This window comes from Vombatus ursinus, unplaced genomic scaffold, assembly GCF_900497805.2.
Source record: "Vombatus ursinus unplaced genomic scaffold, bare-nosed wombat genome assembly UNPS02014818.1, whole genome shotgun sequence".
Classification (NCBI taxonomy): Eukaryota; Metazoa; Chordata; class Mammalia; order Diprotodontia; family Vombatidae; genus Vombatus; species Vombatus ursinus.
The window spans coordinates 10,601,341-10,622,600 of record NW_020954596.1 but is presented as its reverse complement, the minus strand read 5'-3'; the positions used below and the strand labels follow the sequence as shown (position 1 = coordinate 10,622,600).

The 21,260-nt window shown below is 42.2% G+C and overlaps 1 protein-coding gene across 4 annotated transcripts in view; it reads right to left on the bottom strand.

Annotated features, from left to right (window-relative positions):
- DOK7 (docking protein 7) overlaps positions 1 to 16,413 on the bottom strand; it is a 117,741-nt gene extending 101,328 nt beyond the window's left edge. For all 4 annotated transcript variants that reach the window (XM_027836503.1, XM_027836504.1, XM_027836505.1 and 1 more), the window contains exons 1-2: positions 16,270 to 16,413; positions 16,078 to 16,123 (exon numbers count right to left, since the gene is read on the bottom strand). In XM_027836503.1, the coding sequence (XP_027692304.1) occupies positions 16,078 to 16,123; positions 16,270 to 16,323 (100 nt within the window). In that variant the 5' untranslated portion in view covers positions 16,324 to 16,413. The remainder of the gene's footprint in view (positions 1 to 16,077; positions 16,124 to 16,269) is intronic.
- Between the last annotated feature and the right edge of the window lie 4,847 nt (positions 16,414 to 21,260).

Here is a 21,260-nt window from a genome sequence, read left to right as displayed (position 1 = left end):
ACTATCTGCCCCTCTTTCCTCTCTCTGTTCTAACACTTTATGAGCCAATACAATCAGCTCATAAAAATAAAGTCAAAAAGATTAAAAAAAAACAGAATAAGCTGTTAGGGAACATGTTACATGATTCAGCAAGTAGCACTTAGTATTGCCAATATTTACCCTCATCTTCATCCTTGAGGACACTGAGTCACAAACCAAAATCCCAAATGAATTTTCCTAATTGCCAAAATCCTGGCCCGAAGTCTAAATTTCAATTCTATTACATGATCAAAGTTTACTTTTCAGAATAATAGCTGACGGTATCCCTCAAACTGGAACCAATGCATTTTTCTAAAATACCAATAAATTGTGACCAAAAAGAATGGCTCACGAATGTATTCAGCAGACTTTTACCAAACCCTTCCTATAAACCAGTACAGAGGGGGATACAGAGGTGCATAAGATATTGCCCCTGCCCTCAGAGAGTTAACCATCTAGAGAGGGAAAAGACCCAAGGACAAATGATACAAGGCAGAGTGTGAAAGTATATGAAAAGACATACAAAACACTACGTTAGCTCAGAGAAAGTAAAGCAGAGATACAAATAGCAACTCTTTCATGCATGGTAAATTCAAATTGGATGTATTCAATGAACAAACATTTATTAAGCATCTACCATGTGCCAGGTAGGTAGTGCACTGGAAAGAATGCCAGGCCTGGAGTCAGAAAGACTCATCTCCCTGAGTTCAGATATGGCCTCAGATACTTACTAGCTGTGCGACTCTAGGCAAGTCGCTTAACCCTGTTTGCCTCAGTTTCCTCATCTGTAAAATGAGCTGGAGAAGGAAATGGCAAACCACTCCAGTATCTTTGCCAAGAAAACCCCAAAAGGAATCATGAAGAGTCAGATATGACTGAAAGTGAATGAACAATTATCACGTGCCAGACACTGCTAGCGACTATGCTAGGGACTACAGACACAAAGACAAAGAATGAAACAACACCTACTTTCAAAACCTCAGATTCTAATGGAGGGAAAGGGGCAGACAAGAGATATAAGTGCAGAGTAAATTCAGAATAAATAGAAAGAGAATAAGCCCCAAAGAGTCAAATACAAGGAAGTTTGGACAAAAGGGTATAGCAGTTGAGGGATCAGGCAAGGCTTCATGTAGAAGGTGATATGTGAGCAGAGTCTTAAAGCAAAAGGGGAATCTGATGAGGCTTCAATAAGAAGGGAGCGCATTCCAGGCAAGGCTGATGGCCAGCGCAAGGGCACAGACATGGATATCCTACGAAAAGAACAGAAAGAGACCCAATTTGGCTGGATTGCAAGTGTGATAAGGGGAATAATGTACGACAAAACTGAAAGATAGGTTGGGGCCAGTTTGTAAAACATTTTAAAAACTTATACTAGAGGCAATAGGGGGATACTAGAGGAAGTAACAAGGTGAGATCTGTACTTGAGAAGGATTGCCTTGGCAACTATGTGAACGATGGACTGGAGTGAGGGATGGGAACTGGCAGGAGACCATGGCAGCAGAAGGAGCAGCCTATCCCCTAGAGAGGCTGGATCTGGGTTGGTGGGAAGAGTGAATGACACTACCAGGGTGTACCATAGCAATGGGCAGCACCTTCCCCCTTCCCCCAATGTCAGTGCCTGGAGCAAAGACTTATTCACCTGATACCCTCGCTCGGACTTCTGGCTGAAGGTTGAGAAGGCAGCACCACAATAGATTCCACAGAATCTTATATTTAGAGCTGAAAGAGACTGCAGGAGAAGGAATTTGAGCTGGGCTTTGGAAAGATGGGGCAAGGTCAATAAGAAGATCTGGGATGGAGGTTAGGGCTACAGAGGGACTCCAGCCACAGGGATACTTGAAGCAAGAAACCAAAAAGTCTATATGGGAAACAACAGATCTGGATTCAGTATAGGACACAGATAAGGGTAAGAGTGATGGGAGACAGGAATGGAAAGGTAGGTGGGAACCAAATCCCAGAGGGTTTTCAATGCTCCTGATCACAGATACACGTCCAAGTAGTCTTTGACTCAAACGTGAAATAAATCAGTTATTTCATTTAATTTAAGTCCCTGTTTTCTTTTTATAAAAAGTAGGTTTGGATATATAAGGAACTAACACAAATATGTAACACCAAGAGTCATTCCCCAAGGGATAAAGGTAAAAGGTTATGAACAAACAGCTCTCAAAAGAACTGCAAACTGTTAACAACTAAATGAAAGAAAGCTTCAAAACACTAAATAAGAGAAACAAAAATCAAAACAATTCTAAGGTTTCATCTGAGATGAGCAGATTGACTGAGCAAATTGACAAAGAAGGCAAGATATGTCAAGAGTAGATGTTGGAGAGGCCATGGAAAAACAGGCACACCAACAGCATTCTGTCAGTGGATATGTGAATTCATCCAACCATTCTAGAAAGCAACTCAGAAGAAAGCTAACAAAGTAATTTAAGTGTCCATACCCTTTGATCCAGAGATCCCACTAAGAGGTGAAAGATTAAAAGCTAGGTCCCAAAATATTCATAGCAGCATCTTTTTTTTCTAAGTAGCAAAGAAATGGAAATAAAGGAGAAGTCCATCAATTAGAGTCTGGATAAACAAACTGTGGTCCATGAATGTAATGGAGGTAAAAAAAAAGTTAAAAAATAAGATTAATTTGAAGATTACAGAATAATATAGAAAGATTTCTATGAATTGATGCAAAGTGAAGCAAGCAGACCCAGAAAATAACATACATAATAGCTAGAGCTATGTTAATGGAAAGAAATAAAAATTAAACAAAAAAATTATTACAACTCTAAGGACCAAGATTCCCCATAGAAAACATATTTCCCACCCTTCTTTGCAGAGCTGGGGCACTGTAAGTGCAGAATACTGCATAAAATCCCAGACTTGGTTGATGCACTAGTTGGTAAGTGCTTTTTGGGTTTTTTTTTTCCTCTTTTGTCTTTTCTCTTTCTCTCTTTTTTATTCTTTGTCTTTATGACAAAGAATAGTGCTAAGGAGAGAGAAAGCATACATTTAGAAATAAAGGTGATATAAAAATAAAAGATACAATAAAAAGTGTTTTTACAGAAAAGTGAGTTTAGGCTTGCATCCAAGCAGGGAGTTGGGCAGCCATACAAGCTATTTGTTACTGAGACAGCTGTTCCTCTCCATGGGAATACTAGATAAGCAGATGTACAAAAATCTCTTTGGCTCATGGACACAGAAGTCACATCCTGTCTACATTCAGATCCTGACAACCTTTCAAGAAAACAGAATCCAGCATGCTTCCCACTTCTTGGCAGAAAGATATTAGCCTAGAAGTACAGAATGAAATATTCATTTTCAGATATGGCCAACATGAGGACTTGCTTTGACTAGTGATAATGATAGTTAACAATAATACACCTCTTTAAGGTTGCAAAGCACTTTACATATATTATCTCCTTTGATCCTCATAACAACACTGTATGATAGCTGCTATTATTATCTTTATTTTACAGAGGAAGCAGAAGCCAAACAGTGAAGTAATTTGCCCACAGTCACCAATCACCATAACATCTGAGAAACGGGATTCAAATCCAGTTTTTCCTGACTCCAAGTAGAGCACTCTGTCCACCAGGCTACCTGGCTGTTTTTGTTACAAGGAAAAACAGCACACAGTTATTGAAATCTTTTTAAAAGGTAGGAAAATCAATAAAACATTAAAAACATAAAACAAAAAAGAAGTTCAGGAAAGGACATGAGCAGGGCAATTTTGTTACTATGTTAAATTTAATACACACTCAAAAAAACCCAAACAGAAGTTCACTGTTTCATAAACAATACTCTTTTTTTGTTCTTTCTACAATGTAATGTTCATGTTGGGGGATAATTGCTAAATTCATAATAGAAAGAAAAGTTTTAAATGAAATAAAATAAAAAAATAAAAATTAAATTAAAAATATTTTTAAAAAATAGAATCCAAGGGAATGAACACAGAGCTTTTACTTCTCTTCCATCCCTAAGATCCCCGTCTTATGGATCATCCCAAAGACATTTTTGATCACTGTTGTTGGTATTCATCTGCAATGGAGCAACAGCATCCCCAATTCCTAGAGAATCATGAGGTTAACAAATTGGGTTAACAATAACCCAATATGGGTAGAAAGTACATTATTAGCCCATTTCTGTGACTCAGAAAAGCTAAGTAACTGGACCATTGTCAAAAAGGTAGTGTTAAAGCCAAGACACAAAAGCTTCTAATGTCAAATCCAGGCAGCATTCTTTTCACTGCACTACATGGTTTCTCTCTAATGTAGGTTATTTCCAACTCTGGACAAGGGAAGGCTCTGAGTAAAATGTGTCCCTTTAGAAACACAAAGAATGAATAGAGCAGCATATCAAGGTTTAAAACGAGATCATCTTCCACATGAAAATGCTATCAGGGCTCCAAAGGAAGGGAACCTTTTTGTAGAGAAATTTGTTCAAGAACTATTTAAAATAAGGAAGAAACCTTTGATGGGGCAGGAGTGAGTAAAAGGGGAATGGGGGGGGGGGAGAGAACACAAAAACACCATCAAGAAACAAAACCAGTTTGCTCAGATGTTCAATGGGAATATTCATGAAAGCCTCTTTTCATACCCAAAGGCTCAGCTGTGATAAAAGACTCACGTGTCCCCAGTGAGTATTCCAGAATGGGTACTCACATGCACACCACACACACGCAAGTTCAAAGATGGATCCTTTTGAGATGAGACGACTTTCTCCAGAGACCTTTGGCATCACAGGTAACCAGGAAGTAGTAAGAGATACATCCAGTAGGAAGAGTGACAGATTTAGAGTCAGAAGACTTAAGGTCAAATTCTGACTCTGCCATTTACTACTTGTGTCACATCATAGAAGTCACTTAACCTCTCTGGTTGTTTCTTCAACGATAAAATGAGACAGTTGGACTAGATGACTCTGAACATTTACTCTACCTCTAAGTCTATGTTCTCATGACTCACCAAAGAAAATCATACATCAATCAACCAATAAGTGTTTATTAAGCATCTGCTATACATCAGACATTATGCACTAGGTTATGTATGAATAGAAGAACAACCTCTACTTGGAAAGAGCACTGTGCTATTCTCTATACTATGCAATACTCCAATCAAAGTATGGTGTTTAAATCAAGTTTTATCATCTTCCAATTTCAATCAGTTTTCCCACAACAGGGCGGTCTCATGGAAAGATCCCTGGATTTGGAGTCACAAGAATTAGGTTTGAAACCTGGCTATTACTTATGTGTCTCACAAGAGGTTCGCTTCCACATTCAAGAACTCCAATTATAATTATTATTATTATTATAATCATCATCATCATCATCACCACCACCTTCTTCTTCTTCTCCCTCTCTCTCCCCTCCCTTCCTGCCTTCCTCCTTCTACTACTCCCCAACATAGTCTTCCTCCTCACCAAAATCTCCTAACCTTCTACCCTTTAATACCTTCCCAGACCATCCCTCCTGTTCTTTCTACATTCATCTCCCTCCCCAATCTTGATCCCTTAGTGAGCCAATTCAACTCTATACTATCCCTTACTCTTGAATTCCTTGTCCCCTTATCTTATCACCACTCATGTCCTTGTCAAACCTCAATCTGGGATTACTACCAACATTGCTCTCCCCTCCATTCCTACTCACCTCCTACTGAACAGACATGGAACAAATCATGAAACTCTGCGCAGACTGGGTCTACTACAAATGTATATTATCTAATCTCAACCAGGCCCTCACTATAGCAAGGCAATGTTCTGCTCCTCCCTAATGGAATCTTTATCTGACTCACCACTCATTACAGCTGTTCAAAGCTCTTCTCTCCACAAGCCTACCATACCACCCCTTCTCAGATGAGAACCTTGACATATAATCTACTGGGGGGGGGGGGAATCAAGGTTATTGGGCACAAGTTCCTTCTTTTCCCTTTATAATATCATCTTCCACTACCAAATTGTAGGATCATCGATACAGAAGTGGAAGGCACCCTAAGAAGTCAATTAGTCCAACTCTTCCATTTCACAGATGAGGAAACTGAGACCCAAAAAGGTTTAATGACTCATCCAAGGTCATACAAGTATCAAGAGGCAGGATTCAAACTCAGGTCCCCTAACTACAAACCTAGCAATCTTTCCATTTGCTCCATGCTGCTCTTGGTTATATTAGTCCTTAACGAAGAGGTGGCCCTTCTCCTTACTAAGGTCAATCTCTCTACATGGAACTTTGATCCTATCCCTTCTCATTTTTCTAGTTTTCTCTTATGTCCAATCTCTCCCTATTGATTGGTTTCTTGCCTCCTGCCTACACAGAGGCCCAAGTCTCTCCCATTCCTAAAAAGCCCTCACTAGAGGTTAGCATCCCAATTAGCTATGGTTCTACATTTCTCTCATGGCTAACCTCCTTTAAAAAGCCATCATAAAATCTCTTCAACTTGGCTTCCAATCTCATTATTCACCTAATTCCCTCTCCAAAGTTACCAATGATCAATTAACTACTGAATCTAATGGCATTTTCTCAATCTTCTTCTTATTGAGCATCCCTGAAGTATTGATTACCCTTTTCTCCTTGATACCATCTCCTCTCTGGGTTTTCTTGCTCCCTCTTGGCTTTCCTCCTACCTATCTAACCACTCCCTCTCAGACTCCATTGCTAGATCTTCACCTATGTCATTCCCACTAACTATGGGTATACCCCAAAGTCTGTCCTGGACCCCCTTTTGTTTTTTTTTCTATACTCTTTAACTAGGTGGTGTCATCAGCTTTCATGGTTTCAATCATCCTCTCTCTGCAGACTATTTCCAGAACTATACATCTAGCCCTAGTCTTAGACATTTAGAGCCAGATGTCCAGCAGACATCTCAAACTAAAAAATTTTTCTCCCCAACCCCAGTCCTCTTCTAAACTTCCCACACCACTCGTAATTCATAGAATCATAGAATGTTAGAGCTGGAAAATACCTCAGAAATAAACTAATTTAAACTTCTCATTTTACATATGGGGAAACAAAAAAAATAGGTTAGACACTTGTACACAGTTACATAAGTAATAAAGAATAAATCTGGCATTTGAACCTAAGTTCTCTGGTTCCAAATCCAATATTCTTTCCATTGGACTACACTGTTGCTCATTAATATTGGGCAAAGGAGAAGGAAGGACCCTTTGTAGTAGAGAATAAATTCTACAAATGGCAGGTCATCCTTCCGGATGTCTGTGTTCTCTCAATGCTGGGAAGATGCTTGGTAGGTGGGGGAGGGGTTGGCAAGGGGGAGTCTTGTATAAACAGATGAGCTGCCTAAAGTTCAATGACTTGCTTCAATTAACACTGTAAATTAGTGGACATGGCAGTTAGAGGAAGCAATACAAGGACATTCTCAAGGACTCTCTGAACAACTTTGGCATTGATTATGTGTCATGGGAGACACTGGCACAGGACCGCCTAGCATGGCGTGCCCTCATCAAAGAAGGTATCGTACCCTTTAAGCAAAGCAGAACTGAAGAAGCTCAAAAGAAATGCGAGACCTACAAATTTAGAGAATCCACCCCAAATGTTCACATGGACTATTTGTGCCTGACCTGTGGTAGAGCATTCTGAGCTCATGTTGGTCAGATCAGCTATAGTCAGACACACCATAACTTGACTCTAACACAGTGACGTCATTTTGGTCCTTTTTGAGAATGAAGGACAACAACCAACCAACCAACCAAGTTAAATTGGAATTCCAATTCCAATTCCAAGTGGAATTGGAACTAAAAAGTAGACGTCTTGATTGCTCATCCTGAATGCCTTTTCCACTATATAATATTCAACTGCACACTAAGTGGAAAAACATTGGACTAGAGACCTTCGTTCAAACCTGACACTCTGAAACTTAGTGGGTGTATAACCCTGGGCAGGTTACTCAACCACTGCATGTCCTCCTCTCAGTCACCCACTTCTGTCCCACCATCCCCATGCAATGCTGTTTTAGAGTGGGCTTTCTAGCCTTTCCCAATTAATTGGCCATCCTCATTCAGCTTCCTTTGATCTGCAAACAGATTCCTGCCAAGGTCCTAAAGCAAACAGCAGCTGCCCAGTCTGTTCTATGCACAACTTCTAAAGAGATGCAACTTCCAACCATCTCACCTTCTCCTTTCTCTTCTCTCTCCACTCACTGACAGGTCTGACCTCTTGGCCCCTCTGCTGTACCCCATTGTTCCACATTTTTCTGTCCCGACTACAGGGAAGGGGCAGAGAAGGGATGTAACAGAAAAGGGAACTGACTTGCTCAAGGTCATAAATATAGCAAATAACAGAGCTGAAACATGAACACAGGTCTTCAGACTCAAGTCAAAGATATTTTTCTCCTCCAATGCATCATGGTGCTGTGGGGGTGGCCTTGGGTTCCTGAAGGGTATACCAAAACATTACAGGTCCTATCACAAGGCAAAAACTTCCAGCATTGGTAAGGCAATGAACTGGGTAAGTGTGACCAAAGGTAGCTGAGCCAAGCACACAGAAGATCACTGGGATGATAATAATAGCATCTACCCCTCAGGGTTGTTGTGAAGATCAAATAAGGAAAATATTTGTTAAGAAGCCCTGAGCATAGTGCCTAGCACAGAGAAGGTGCTACATAAACATTAGTTATTGATGTTATTTTTATTATTATCATCATCACTATTATTATATCCATTTTACAGAAGAGGAAGCTGAGTCTCAAACATGGAGACCAAGGGTCATTGCTAGTAATGGCTGGCCTAGTGGGGACTCAGACACAGGTTTTCTGCCTCTACTCCACATGGTGGGCTCTCTCCCTGGTTCCTCCCAATGTATAGCATGGATTTTATTTGTAAGCTCTTCAAGGAAAGGGGCTTTATCCCTTACTTACCCAACTTTCCCCAGAAATAGCTAACACTGTGCTAGGCACAGTGTAGGTATTCATTGACTGATTGCACAAAGTCCTTGTAGGATTGTTAGAGGTCTTTAAAGGGCAGAAGGGAGGGTGAGATTGAGCAAAGAGGGAAGGGGAGGAAAGGAGGACATTCCAGAAGGCAGTGTGAGAGATGAAAAGTTCAGAATGAGAAGGCTGGACAAACAAGCTAAGCAATGAGGTCATCCACCTGAGTGGGAAGAGAAAGAACAGGGAGGAGAACAAGCGAAGACAAAGTAGGAGTCTAGAGTAATCTGGTGCAAGGGCTTCCAAATGGAATTTGAGGAACTGGAACAGGACATTTACTATGTGGGATTAAGGGTGAGTGACAAGTTTGAAACAACTGCTGGCCATGAAGGATCTTGGATGTAGCATTCAGAACAAATACTAGAGTGCTAAGGGAGGATACCATTGCTTATCTGTCCTTACTTACCACTACTCCCCAATATCAACTGTGCCCTCTAGCCAAGCTCCTAGAGCTACTGACCCTCCCAAGCACTCTACCCCTTCCCATCTCTATGCCTCTGCTTGGGCACATTCCCACTTGTGGGTAGAGAGAGGCAACGTAGACTAGTGGTAAAAGCACCAGACACATGGCCATAAGACCTGGATTCAAGTCCTGTTAGATGTGTGACCTTGTCCCTTAAGCCATTTTTCATGAGCAAGTCATTACTGATAATAACCTGCAGCTTCACTTCTACCAAACATCTCTCCAGTGCCATTCATCTTGCTTGCAAGTTTGATTCTTCTAAGATTTTGGTGTTCCCTCATCCATTGCCATTAGCATCACTAGGACAATGAGGGTGACAAAGGGATGGGCATCTGTGAGCAAGTAAGTGACCCACTCAACTGTGACCCACCCAGCCACGTCTCTACCCAGTGGAGTGCCTATGCAAGGCATACATGTCTATGGACTCAGTTAATGAGAGGCCCATCCAGTTTCATGACAGACTGACCATCTACCTGACTTTTCTAGGGTGAATGATCAAGATAATTCTCTTTTATATTGCTCTGAATTCACTAAATAGGATGCTCTAGAGGTTGGTACAATTTTGTTGCTACAAAATTATCCACTAATCAATCTATTTAGGAGAAACTTTTTTTATGGGAATAAATAAGCTTCTGAAATGGAGCCCAACTGAATGGAGAAACTGAGAACTGGAAAAATGAAGTCTTCCTTCAAGGCTTCATCATTTAATTCAACAAGCATTTTAAAGCACCTACTACATACAAGCACTGATAGCCCTGAGAGGCAGAAACAAGGCTGGAGTGTCTTCTAGGAATGGGAACTGTCTTGTGCAAATGCATGGCATCTAGATAAAGCATGCTGACTTTGAGGAACAGTTTGGGTAAAATGCAGAGCTTACAAAAACGGGAAATGTGAGATAAAAACACCAGCCTGCATTTAAATAAAACTTTAAGATTCACACAGCACTTTACAATTATGATCTCATTATATCTTCCCATGCCTGGGAGTTAGGTACTTTTATTATCCCTATTTTACAAATGGGGGAAACTGAGGTAGACAGTGGTAAAGTGACTTTCCAAGGGTCACCCAAATAGTAACCGAGTCTAAATTTGAACCTCGGTTCTTCTTGACTCCTGATCCATTGTTCTATCCATTGTTCCTTCTACGTGCCTCTAAGATAAGAAATAAAGTCAAATTGAGAAGGTCCCAAAAATCATGACTGTGTAGGGGTGAAAAAGGTGATTGAAATCAAAGGACCTGGGTTCAAATTCTGGCTCTAATATTTGCATTAAGTCAAGTCACTTAATGTCTGTCAGTCTCAGTTTTCTCATCTATAAGATAAGGTAAGTAATGATCTCTGAGGGCCCTTTATAAGCTCCAGCTCTATGACCCATCATAAGGAGTTTGCAGCATGACATAATGGAGAGCTAGTCTAGAAGCCAAGAAGACTTGGGTTCAAATCCTGCCTCTGACATATGTTGGCTATATGGCCTTGGGTGGGTCATTTAACCACTCTGGGTAACTCTTTAGGATTATAAATTGTGGAAAAGGTATTGGCCTACATGAAGTAGAGGGAGTCCTTACCTTACTCATGAGTCTAGACCAATGAAATTCAGGTCCAGCCCCTCTCCTCAGTTTTATCCTAGAGGTATAAAGCCATTGACATTAAAGCACGGGAGCAACATGGTCACCCTTGTAACTCGAGAAGATTATTTTGGAAGCTATGCAGAGTGGCTTAGAGAGAATGAAACAGAGGAAGGTGGGGGAGCAAGTAGGAGGTTACAACATTTATTCAGACAAGAAATGATAAGGACCTCAACCAAGGTAGTGGACATATAAGTGGAAAGATAGGGACACATCTGGGATACATCATGGGGGTAGAATTCATAGGACCTGAAATGGAATAACTGGGGAAGAGGGAGGGGACAAGCAGCAAGCGTTTATCAAACACCTACTGTTTTCCAGGCACTTAACTAAGCATGTTTTGAGGCCCAGCATTCTATCTCCTGCGCCATATTGCTCTTTGGGGAAATAGTGAGATCCCAGGTCTGGACCTTTACTGCTTTATTATGGCACAGGAGATCAAATGTTAAGCCTCAGGACATGAAGACTTGAGTTCAAATCTCAATTTGCCTGAAACGAAGAAAAAAAATCATTGTTAAGTTTGACCATGTCATCCCACCTACTTAATCAACTCCAGTGGCTGACTCCCTATTGTCTCCAGGATAAATATAAAACCTAGATGTCTAGCTTTTAAAGCCCTTCATAACTGGGCCCCTTCCTACCTTTCAGTATTCTCATACCTTACACCCACACATACGCACACACATATCCTTTGATCCAGTGACACTGGCTTCCTTGCTATTCCTCAAACTATGTATTCCATTTTTCCCTGGCTGTCCTCCATGCCTGGAATTCTCTCCCTCATCTCCACCTCCTGGCTTCCTTCAAGTCTCAGTTACAATTACACCTTCTGCAAAAAGCTTTTCCCAACCCCCCATAATCCTAGTGCCTTTATTATTCTGAATTTCTCCTGTCTATATCTTGTTTGTACATAGTTGTTTACATGTTAGACTATAAGCTTCAAGAGAGCAGGAGTTATCTTTTGCCTTTCTTTGTATTCCATGCTTAAGAGAGTGCCTGATACAGGGGAGATAGTTTAAAAAAATATCTGTTGTAAAATTGTTAAATGAAAATAAAATAAAATTTAATTTTAAAAAGTCCCATCTCTAACCCTTAGTAGCTGTGTGACCCTGGGCAAGTCACTTAACTTTGATGTGTCTCAACTACATAAGTTCCTAGGACTTTTTAAATAAGTCAGTGAGGGGTCATAGATGTTTTAGTCCAAGGAAGTCTCTTGTTGGCAAAATCACAGAACTGTCAAGTATCATTATTAGAGACGAAGCAGAAATCTAAGCAAAATGCTGTAAGGAATCTAAAGTCAAACAAGCAAATTCTATTACAACCTACTTATTTCTAAGAGCTGTAAAACATAGTGCTTTATGAGGTCAGAGAGGGAAGGAGGTTACTAAAAGGAAGTTCTATTCCTGCCTATCACTAGACCTTTAAGCTGGATGGCGCCACCAAGTAAGTGCCTCTTTCTACAGTTGTTATGATCCATGGCTGGTAGGGAAGACAAGCAGCATGCAATGGGACATTCTATTGTACACACGTGTACACACACACACACACACAATACCACTCTAGTACTCTAAGTGAATTCCCTTCTCACTCAAGGCTTGAAGAAAAAACTCACATTTTTACAGCATTTAGACAGTTTACAAAGTAGTCACTGAATTTAAAAAAAAAAAGTCTGGGGACCCCTGTTTTTACAGGCTGCCTTCAAGAGAATCATACATTCATCAAATCTCAGAGTAGAAGAACATTCAGTTTGCCTTCAAATTCTAGTCAGCAAATCCCCTTTCGCATTGGCATGAACACTTCCTCCAGGGATGAAGAACTCAATATACACAAAAGCAACCTATTTTCTTGGTGCGGATCTCTAATTAGCAGAAGTTACATCTTCTATTGACTCAGCATCTGCCTTCCTATAAATTCTACACAACTCTCTGAGATCTAATCGCTGGTACCACAAAGAATATATCTAATTGCTCTTCCAAATAACACTTAAAATATTTGAAGATAGCTATGATGAGGGCTGACCCCATGTTCTTACACGCACACACATGCTCACACACGTGTGCACACACACATATCTTCACCAGTTCCTTCAACCTCATATGACCTAGTTTGGAGTCCATATACTTATGTCAGCCACCCTCCTTGAGACACTCTCTCTCGAAAAGTTCCCTTCTAAAAACTGACACCCAGAACTAGGTGCAATACTCCAGAAGGAGTCAAAGACAAAACAGAATAGCACTTTGGTGTCATGGAAAGAGCAGGTATAGTGGCCTAAGAGATTTTTTAAAAACCTGAGTTGTGGTCCTGGCTCTGCTACCTAACTAGCTACATGACCTTGGGCAAGTGTCATCTCTGGGCTTTAGTGTCCTCATCTTTAGTAAAATAAGGTTATCCCTAATGTCCCTAAGGTCCCTCTGAGGTGTGATGTCTCCAACTATGCCTTTATTCACAAAACTGTCCCACTGAACTACAAAATTCAATGATTCAATTTAGTGTTTTAAATAACCTATTCAGTCATTAAAGTAACCTTCCTAAAGCTCTAGCCTCATCATGTTCCCCCCCCCCCCCACTCAGTGAACTTCAGTGGCTCCACATTGCCTCCAGAAGCAAATATAAAACGCTCTGCTTTGGCATTCAAAGCCCTTCATAACCCAACCCCCTTCTACCTTTCCAGTCTTCTTACACCTTACTCTCTGACACATACTCTTGGATCCAGTGACACTGGCCTCCTGATTACTCCAGCAACACACTACCTAGACTCTGAACATTTTCTGCCCATGGGTCACGTAGCATCATCAACTACGCACATCAATGCCAGCATACAAGTCCATGGGTCCTGACAATGAGTCCGTTTCTTCTAGACAGAGGAACTTCTCTTAGGGCGAGAGTTAAAAACCAGAACTAAGCTGCTAACTTCTGTTCATTAATATCTAAAATACCTACAAATGTGGATAAAAAGAAGCTGTACTTCTATCACTTCCTAGGCCAAAGAGAGACCATCTCATCATCCTCATTCACTGGCAAAATACACACACACACACACACACACACACACACACATACTCACACAACTCTGGCATGCATGATGGTATGGAGACACCTGTTTCCTCAAACAGCTGCAAATCTAACAATGCTTAAAGACTGAACAAGTGTGCCCACAGCATTGAAACCAAAGAACTGAAAGACCAAATTCATCTAAGAAACCAGCTCAATGAGGTCTTGAAATGGATAAAGCCAAAGCATGTTAATTAACAATTTTCTAAAGAAAACTGAATTTCCCTTCTCCACTTCCCCAACCAAGCACAGAGGATGGGGGGGGGGAGAAAATAACCCATTTTTGCCCAAAATATTCGACATCCTTCAAGTAGGGAAAGGAGAATAGTCATAAGATTAGCCACTCTATGAACTGCCTTAAGGATTATGAAAATAGAGACCCGGGAGGGAGAAAACTGTAAGGTATAAAAGTCTTCTCAAGGAGATCATCAAACTAATCATCATTTGTTTAAAAAAAACAGACTGAAGATATAGGAATGCCTAGATCTTATGATTATGTGTCCATTTCTAAATCTTTTTTTTTCTTTTAAATTAGTTGCTTGGCAATAATTCAACTCGACAATTCAATTCAAACTGGCAAGACGACAGGAACGAAAACCTTCACAAGAATGCATCCTACAGCTGCACAATTCCGTTCAGAAATGCAGCTACTTCTGAGGCCCAACACCTGTTCTTTCTGAGTTTCCTTCCTATCTAAGGCTACACAAAAGACTTCCACTCCAGATCTGCTTCCCCATCTGTAAAATGAGATGATTGGGCTACACAGTCTTTAAAATGCCTTCCATTTCTGACACTATATTAAAGGAGATGACGCATATTAACATATATCCGTACAAGCGGTTTTTAAGCCATGATGCTCTTTATATACCTGAACTATAATGTTTTCAAGGTCTCTTCCAGCTCTGGTATTCTAAGATGGACTAAGGGTGGGGAACAAAGCGATATAACTCAAGATCCTAGTGTCCCACTTAATTTATGACTCATTCCCTAAAAAGACCCGGGTAGGAGCCGAGGTGTCCCGCCCCACCCCCGCCAAGTAATTGGGGGAGAAGCAGAGAGTCCAGAGGCTGGAAATGCGGCTCCTAGCCTTTCTGTGGGGGTGCGGCCTGAAGCGCCCTCCTCCCCCATATCCTGTTACCTTCCCCTCTTCTCTCTGTTACACTTTGGGTCTACTTCAATATCCTCTTTCTATTTCGGGAGGCCCAGGGCTCGCACCAAGAGGCTCGCAAATAATGCGGGGCAAAGAAATCAGGGCCTGGGGAGGGGTACGGAATTCAATTCCCAGGGGGGCCACTATGGGCAAGGCGCTTCCCGCTTGAGGTCTGGGAGAGGAGAAGAGGGAGTCTGGGTCGAGATCTGCGCTGCAAGACCCCTTCCGACCCCTATGAAAGTGTCGGTTCCTCCCCCACACCCCGCCTCGCCGCAAGAGAAATAGAAGGTCAGGTGAAGCAATCGTTCCCTGCAGCCCGGGGCAGCCTTTTGGGAGACCTGCCCACTCGGAACCCAGCAATGGGGCTCACAGCTGGGTTCTAGTGCCCCCAGCCCAATCCAAGCCATGAGACCCTGTCGCGGCTAGCCTGTTGGACCCGAAAGCTAACTACTTCTACAATGCGCACCCCTTCTTTCATTCCGGCCATGTCCCCCTTACCAAGAACCCCAGACACCAAATCTCTAGTCAAAAGCCGTCCCCGAGCCAGCACCACGTGCACCCTCGCCGCCGCAGTTCCCAAGTCAAGCACCCCTCATACAAGCTCACCCCACGTCGCGCCCCGGTCACACAGCCCCTCGCCACGAGCTCCTCCCCAGAATTCTGAGGCTACCCGCCCCTCGCCAGAAGCCCTCCCCCAACCTGCCCTAGTCACCTGTACCTCGCCACGCGCCCCTCACTAGGAGTCCTCAGGCCACGCGCCCCTCGCCAGAACCGCCCGCCCCCACTCGCTACGCACCCCTTCTCAGAAGTCCCCAGGCCACGCGCCCCCTCCCCACGCCTCGCTGCCTTACCTGCTACCGGGGAGGGCTTGCGCAACACCAGCCACCTAGTTTTCCACTGCGGGGGAGATAGAAAAGCACACGGTTACGCAGTGGGCTGGGCGCAGGGGGCTTCCGTCCCCGTCCCGCCCCCACCCCGACTGCTCCAGTGGAGGGGTAAAGGGTCTCGTGAAGGTAGGGAAAGGTATAAGGCGTGACCCTCACCTTTTTTCCATCTCTCAATTTGACCTGACCCTCCACCACCACCGAATCCGTCATCTTCAGTCATGGTTCCAAACAGCTGCGCCCTCAGCTCCGGCCTCTCCCTCCTCGAGCTCTCCCCCTCTGGGCGCTCGGGCAGCCAGACCGACTGGGTCACTTTCAAAATAGCTTTATTAGGGCCCTGGACAGGGACAGGGAGGGAGGGAAGAAGCTGACAGAAGAGGGAACTGTTTGACAAGCTAGGGGGAGGGGGGGGCGGGCAGAAAGGAGAGCAAAGTGTGTGAGAGGCCAGAAAGAGCAGGGCTCATAATTGCAGTAAGTCACATCTCTCTAGTGCTTCAAGTTTACAAAGAGTTTTCGTCCCAAGAATATGGGGTACAGCTCTCATTGTCCCCATTTTACGGATTAGGAACCTGAGGTGGAACAGGTGACTCACCCCAACCCCCACTATCCCCACTACAATTGCAGAGCTGAAAAATGAACACGAGTCAATGAGCATTTATTTAGCACTTAGTACATACAACAAACTGTGCTAAGCAATAAGGCAAATCTGGATCCTTCCCCAAAACAGAGAATCTGGAAAGAACTCAACAATGGGAAAACAGGGCAGCATGGGTGGAGGGGGAAGGCAGTTGAAACATAGTGTCATCTGAAGAATAAAGAATGGCTGGTCTGGGCCCATCTCCAAAATGGATGTTTCAGGAAAAATTCACTTTGCTCAGACTAAGAAAACTACCTTAGAGACCGTCTAGTGAAACCCATCCGTTTTAAAGAGGAGGAAACAGAGACACAGAGAGGTTAAGTGACTTGCTAAAAGGTCACACAGGAGTTAGTGGCAGAGTCATAATGTACACCTAAAGCCTCTCGCTCCAAAAACCCCTCCCTGTTCCTCTCTGTTCCTCAATTCCCTTATCGGTAAAATGAGGGGCTTGGAACAGATGATATCTAGAATTCCTTTCAGCTCTTAGTCTATGATCCTATGAACTCTTGGTATTTGCTCTTCTTGCACAAGAAAGATAGCACCAAAATCATGTGAGATAGTTGAAAGAATACTGGATTTGAAGTCTGGAGAAACCTGGGTTTGAATCTCATCTCTAACCCAGTCTTTGCTGGGTGATCCTGGACTAATTACTTTTGAGTTTCAGTTTCCTCATCTATATAATGGGGGTTTAAATATTTATACTATGTACCTCCCAGCCACGTTGAGAGAAAAAGTAGTCTGTAAACCCTAGATTACTATAGAAATTTGAGCTATTCATCCTAAAATTATTTTCCTTCTTGTTACAGAAAAAAAGGCAAAAAACAGGGACTCAAGGGAAAAGATGGCTATGGGAATGGCAGAAGGGGGGTCAGCAGAGGGAGAGAGATGGGGAAAAGCAAAGTCAGTGTTTCTGGAGGTTTTCAGTCAAAAGGCTATTCATTTTCCTGGCTGTAAGGAAGTGGTCCTGGGGAATCTTTGAGACTAATGTTTGCTCCTGTAAAGATTTCTTTCTGTTTGGTTTTCCTAGTTCCTTCAACAAAATTTTCTTATGTAATATTGTGACTGGCTGTCTGCTAATGATTTCACCTGACCCATAATTTATCATCTTTCTGAGGAGACTTTGGGCTCTTGACAGACCAGTAGAAAGCATAAGTCCTGAGAAATCTACAAAGCCACCAGAAGTCTTTCAGAATGTGCCTTTCAATGAACTCTCAGCTATCCATAGACCAACCTATGTATAGGGAATATTCTCACTAGAGACATCCAAGAATGAATATTTGCAACCTTCTGCAGCAACACATATGTACAAAAGGATCCATGTGTAACCAAAGGGGAAAAAAAAACCCAACTCATAAAAACCATCTACTAAGGCTTGGAGGAGCTGTGATCTGTCACCATGAAAGGAGTATCCTACATACCTTGTATGGGTTTTTGGTGAGGAAAGCACTCTGCATCATATTGGTAAAGACTACAAAAAGGAAGACAATTGTTGGAGGGGAAAGCAGGCACACTAATGCATTGCTGGAGGAACTGTGAATTGGTCCAGCCATTCTGGAAAGCAATTTTAAACTCTGCCTAAAATGTTACTAAATTGCATGTACCCTTTACCCCAACACTACTAGACTTATAACGCAAAGAAATCAAAGAAAGAGGAAAAGGATCCATATGCTCAAAAATATTTATGACACTTCTTTTTTGTAGTAGCGAAGAACTGGAGGCTAGATAGATGCCCATCCATTGAGGAATAATTAAATTATGGTATATGGATGGAATGGAATGTTACTGCACTGTAAGAAAAAGCAAAATGGACAATTTTAGAGAAACATGGTAAGACCAATAAGAGGACTCTGTAAAGTGCAAAATGCTATTAAAAAGTTAGCTATGATTACCTCAGAGCTCCAAAGTATACAGGCATGATCCAACCTGGCATTTCTTATCCAAGATCTAGCCTAAGTGTGGAGAGCCTTATCCCCAAAGGGTTGGCCACTAAATAACAAAATTATTTTAGCCACAGCAGCTAACAAAGGTGATCCACTAAAGTAGGGATTCTTATCCTGTGGACCATGACCTTTTTAAAGAATATAATTTAATAACTGTACTCTGTATTTTATTTTATACATTTTAAAAACATAATTCTGAGAAGGGGTCCACAGGCTTCATCAGACACAACCAAAGGACCAGGATGCAAAAAAATGATGAAGAACCTCTGTCCTTAGGTATGAATGGGCAGTGAGTGACTAGCTTTGCAGAAGCACTCACACTGAAGAAACCACAAACTATTTTTAAAAGGCACTGAAGGAAGCATTGAAGAAGGTAAAAAGAATAAGATGCAGTTCCTGTGCTCAGGGAGCTTCCAGTGTCTAGTTGTGCCTCCAAGACCTAGAACAGTACCTTGCATATGTATTTCAAAGGATCCATGATTTCATTCATGTGGACGTTCATTCCATTGGGACATCCATACCTAATCCAGTTCAGTTCATGGCCATGTTCTCCAACAGACCCAAGGGTATACCCAATGTACTAGAGGTCCCTTGGTTTTGTTTTGTTTTTTATAATTTGTGGGTACCAGTGCAGCACACAGGCTGTCCATCTGTCTTCCTTCAATCCCAATACATGACTGGCCCACTTCCTTTTCGTATCCTGATAACCTTCATGCCTCTTAGGCAGTCATTAGAAACATGCAGCAGTCTCCTTTCTCTTAACACTCAATCCATTAGTAGGCACTTAATAATTGTGGATGTCACCCATGGGACTCTGGGCCTCACAAGTCTTTAGGGGATTCTCAGCTCACATAAACAGATTTGACCCTTGGGGCTCAACCAGAAGGAGTTACTTCTGTCTGGCTTGTGGTATGGTGAGTGTTTTTTCCCCAAATGTGTGTAACAGGGTCCCCAGCTCCAACAAAAATACTCAATATGCAATACTGGTATCAAGTATGAAATGGTTATTATTTTACCTACCACAGAAAATACATAAGATACAAAAGACTCAGGTGTTTATGTATACATAAGATTCTTATGTATACATAAGAAACATACAACACTCAAATAGCTCATTACACTCATTAGACTCCCCAGGAAGGTAAAGGCTCCTTGTAGGTCTATTGAACACATATATCCCATTAGCTTTGGCCCTGCACTGTGTAACTAACACCAATGGAGGGTTAGCAAAGTCCAGATCTCTTGTCCTGTCATGATATGGCTTTAGGACAGCTTCAGGACTGTCATCTTCCTTCTCCAAATTGAGTACTACCAAGAAAATTTTCTCCCAGTGCCTGACTCTAGAACTTGGGAATTCTCAAACTCAATACAACATACTAAGTAAGCTCCCAGGCTGGATGCATTATTTTCAGAATCACTAGTCTCTGACCTGTACTCAGAAAAAGAAAACCAAAAGAAAGAAAGAAGCCAGCCTCTCAGACCCACCTGGACCACTGGCCAATTGCCATGAGCTTTTCCTGCAAGTCATTATCTTCTGCTTCTACTTTCCCCCACCCCCCTCACCCTCCCTTGTTGCACTCTAGTCTGGAAGTCCAAGAGAGAGAAAATTCATTCCATTAAAGGAAAAGGGTATAAAGGGATGGGCCATTTCACAATTTCCTCTTATAGACCAGAGACAGGGCAGATCCTTCAGCCACGTCCAGGGCCTCAATCAGCCCATTGTCTTGGAGGCAGCCTCAGTCACTTGAGAACAATAAGACGGTTCTCCTGTACTGCTGTCCCCACCCCAGCAAAGCACTAGGATGTTTGTCTACCTCCATGACAGGTACACTCTTCCATCAAAGACCTGTAATTTCATTAAGTTGCCTGGGAACAACTCACTGATTTGATCCCTGGCTTTCCTAACCTATTACACTAATTTAAATTATTGAATTGAATTGATGAAGCCGTATGTTACTCTGGAAAGACCACTTGATCTGCTACTTACCACCTCTTTGCCCTTGGGTAACTCAACTTTTCTGGGCCTTAGTTCCCTCATCTGTAAAATGAGAGAATTGGTCAAGATGGTTGTTAAACTCCTTTCCAGCTCTAATTTCTAGGATCTTATGAACTGAATTGAATATAGGTTGTCCCTAAGTTGTAGAGATCCCTGAATGTCCCGTTAAGGCATTTAAACTTTATTACATGAAAGAATGGCTATTAAAGGCTTTGCAGACTATAAAGCAGAATGTAAATGTCAAATATTGCCATCATTATTTATCTTTTCACTTCAACGGATTTCTCTGGTCCACTGATGCCTGTACCCAGTTCAGCACACAGTGAGATTAAGAATAGTCAGTCAGACTGGCACCTACTCAAGGACAAAAGAACGATGGGGAAGGAGGAGACAGGAAGAAGTTCACTCATCTTTTAGCCAAGAGTGCAGTCACTTCCTCTTTCAGATACTGTCATGTCCATAACTGTATCTATCTCCATAGAACTCCCTCCCACAAAGAGGACAGACATCAACAACTCACTTGCCTCTGGACTGGCCATGGGAGATTCAGATAAGACACAAGAGGCAAAGCTGTGGG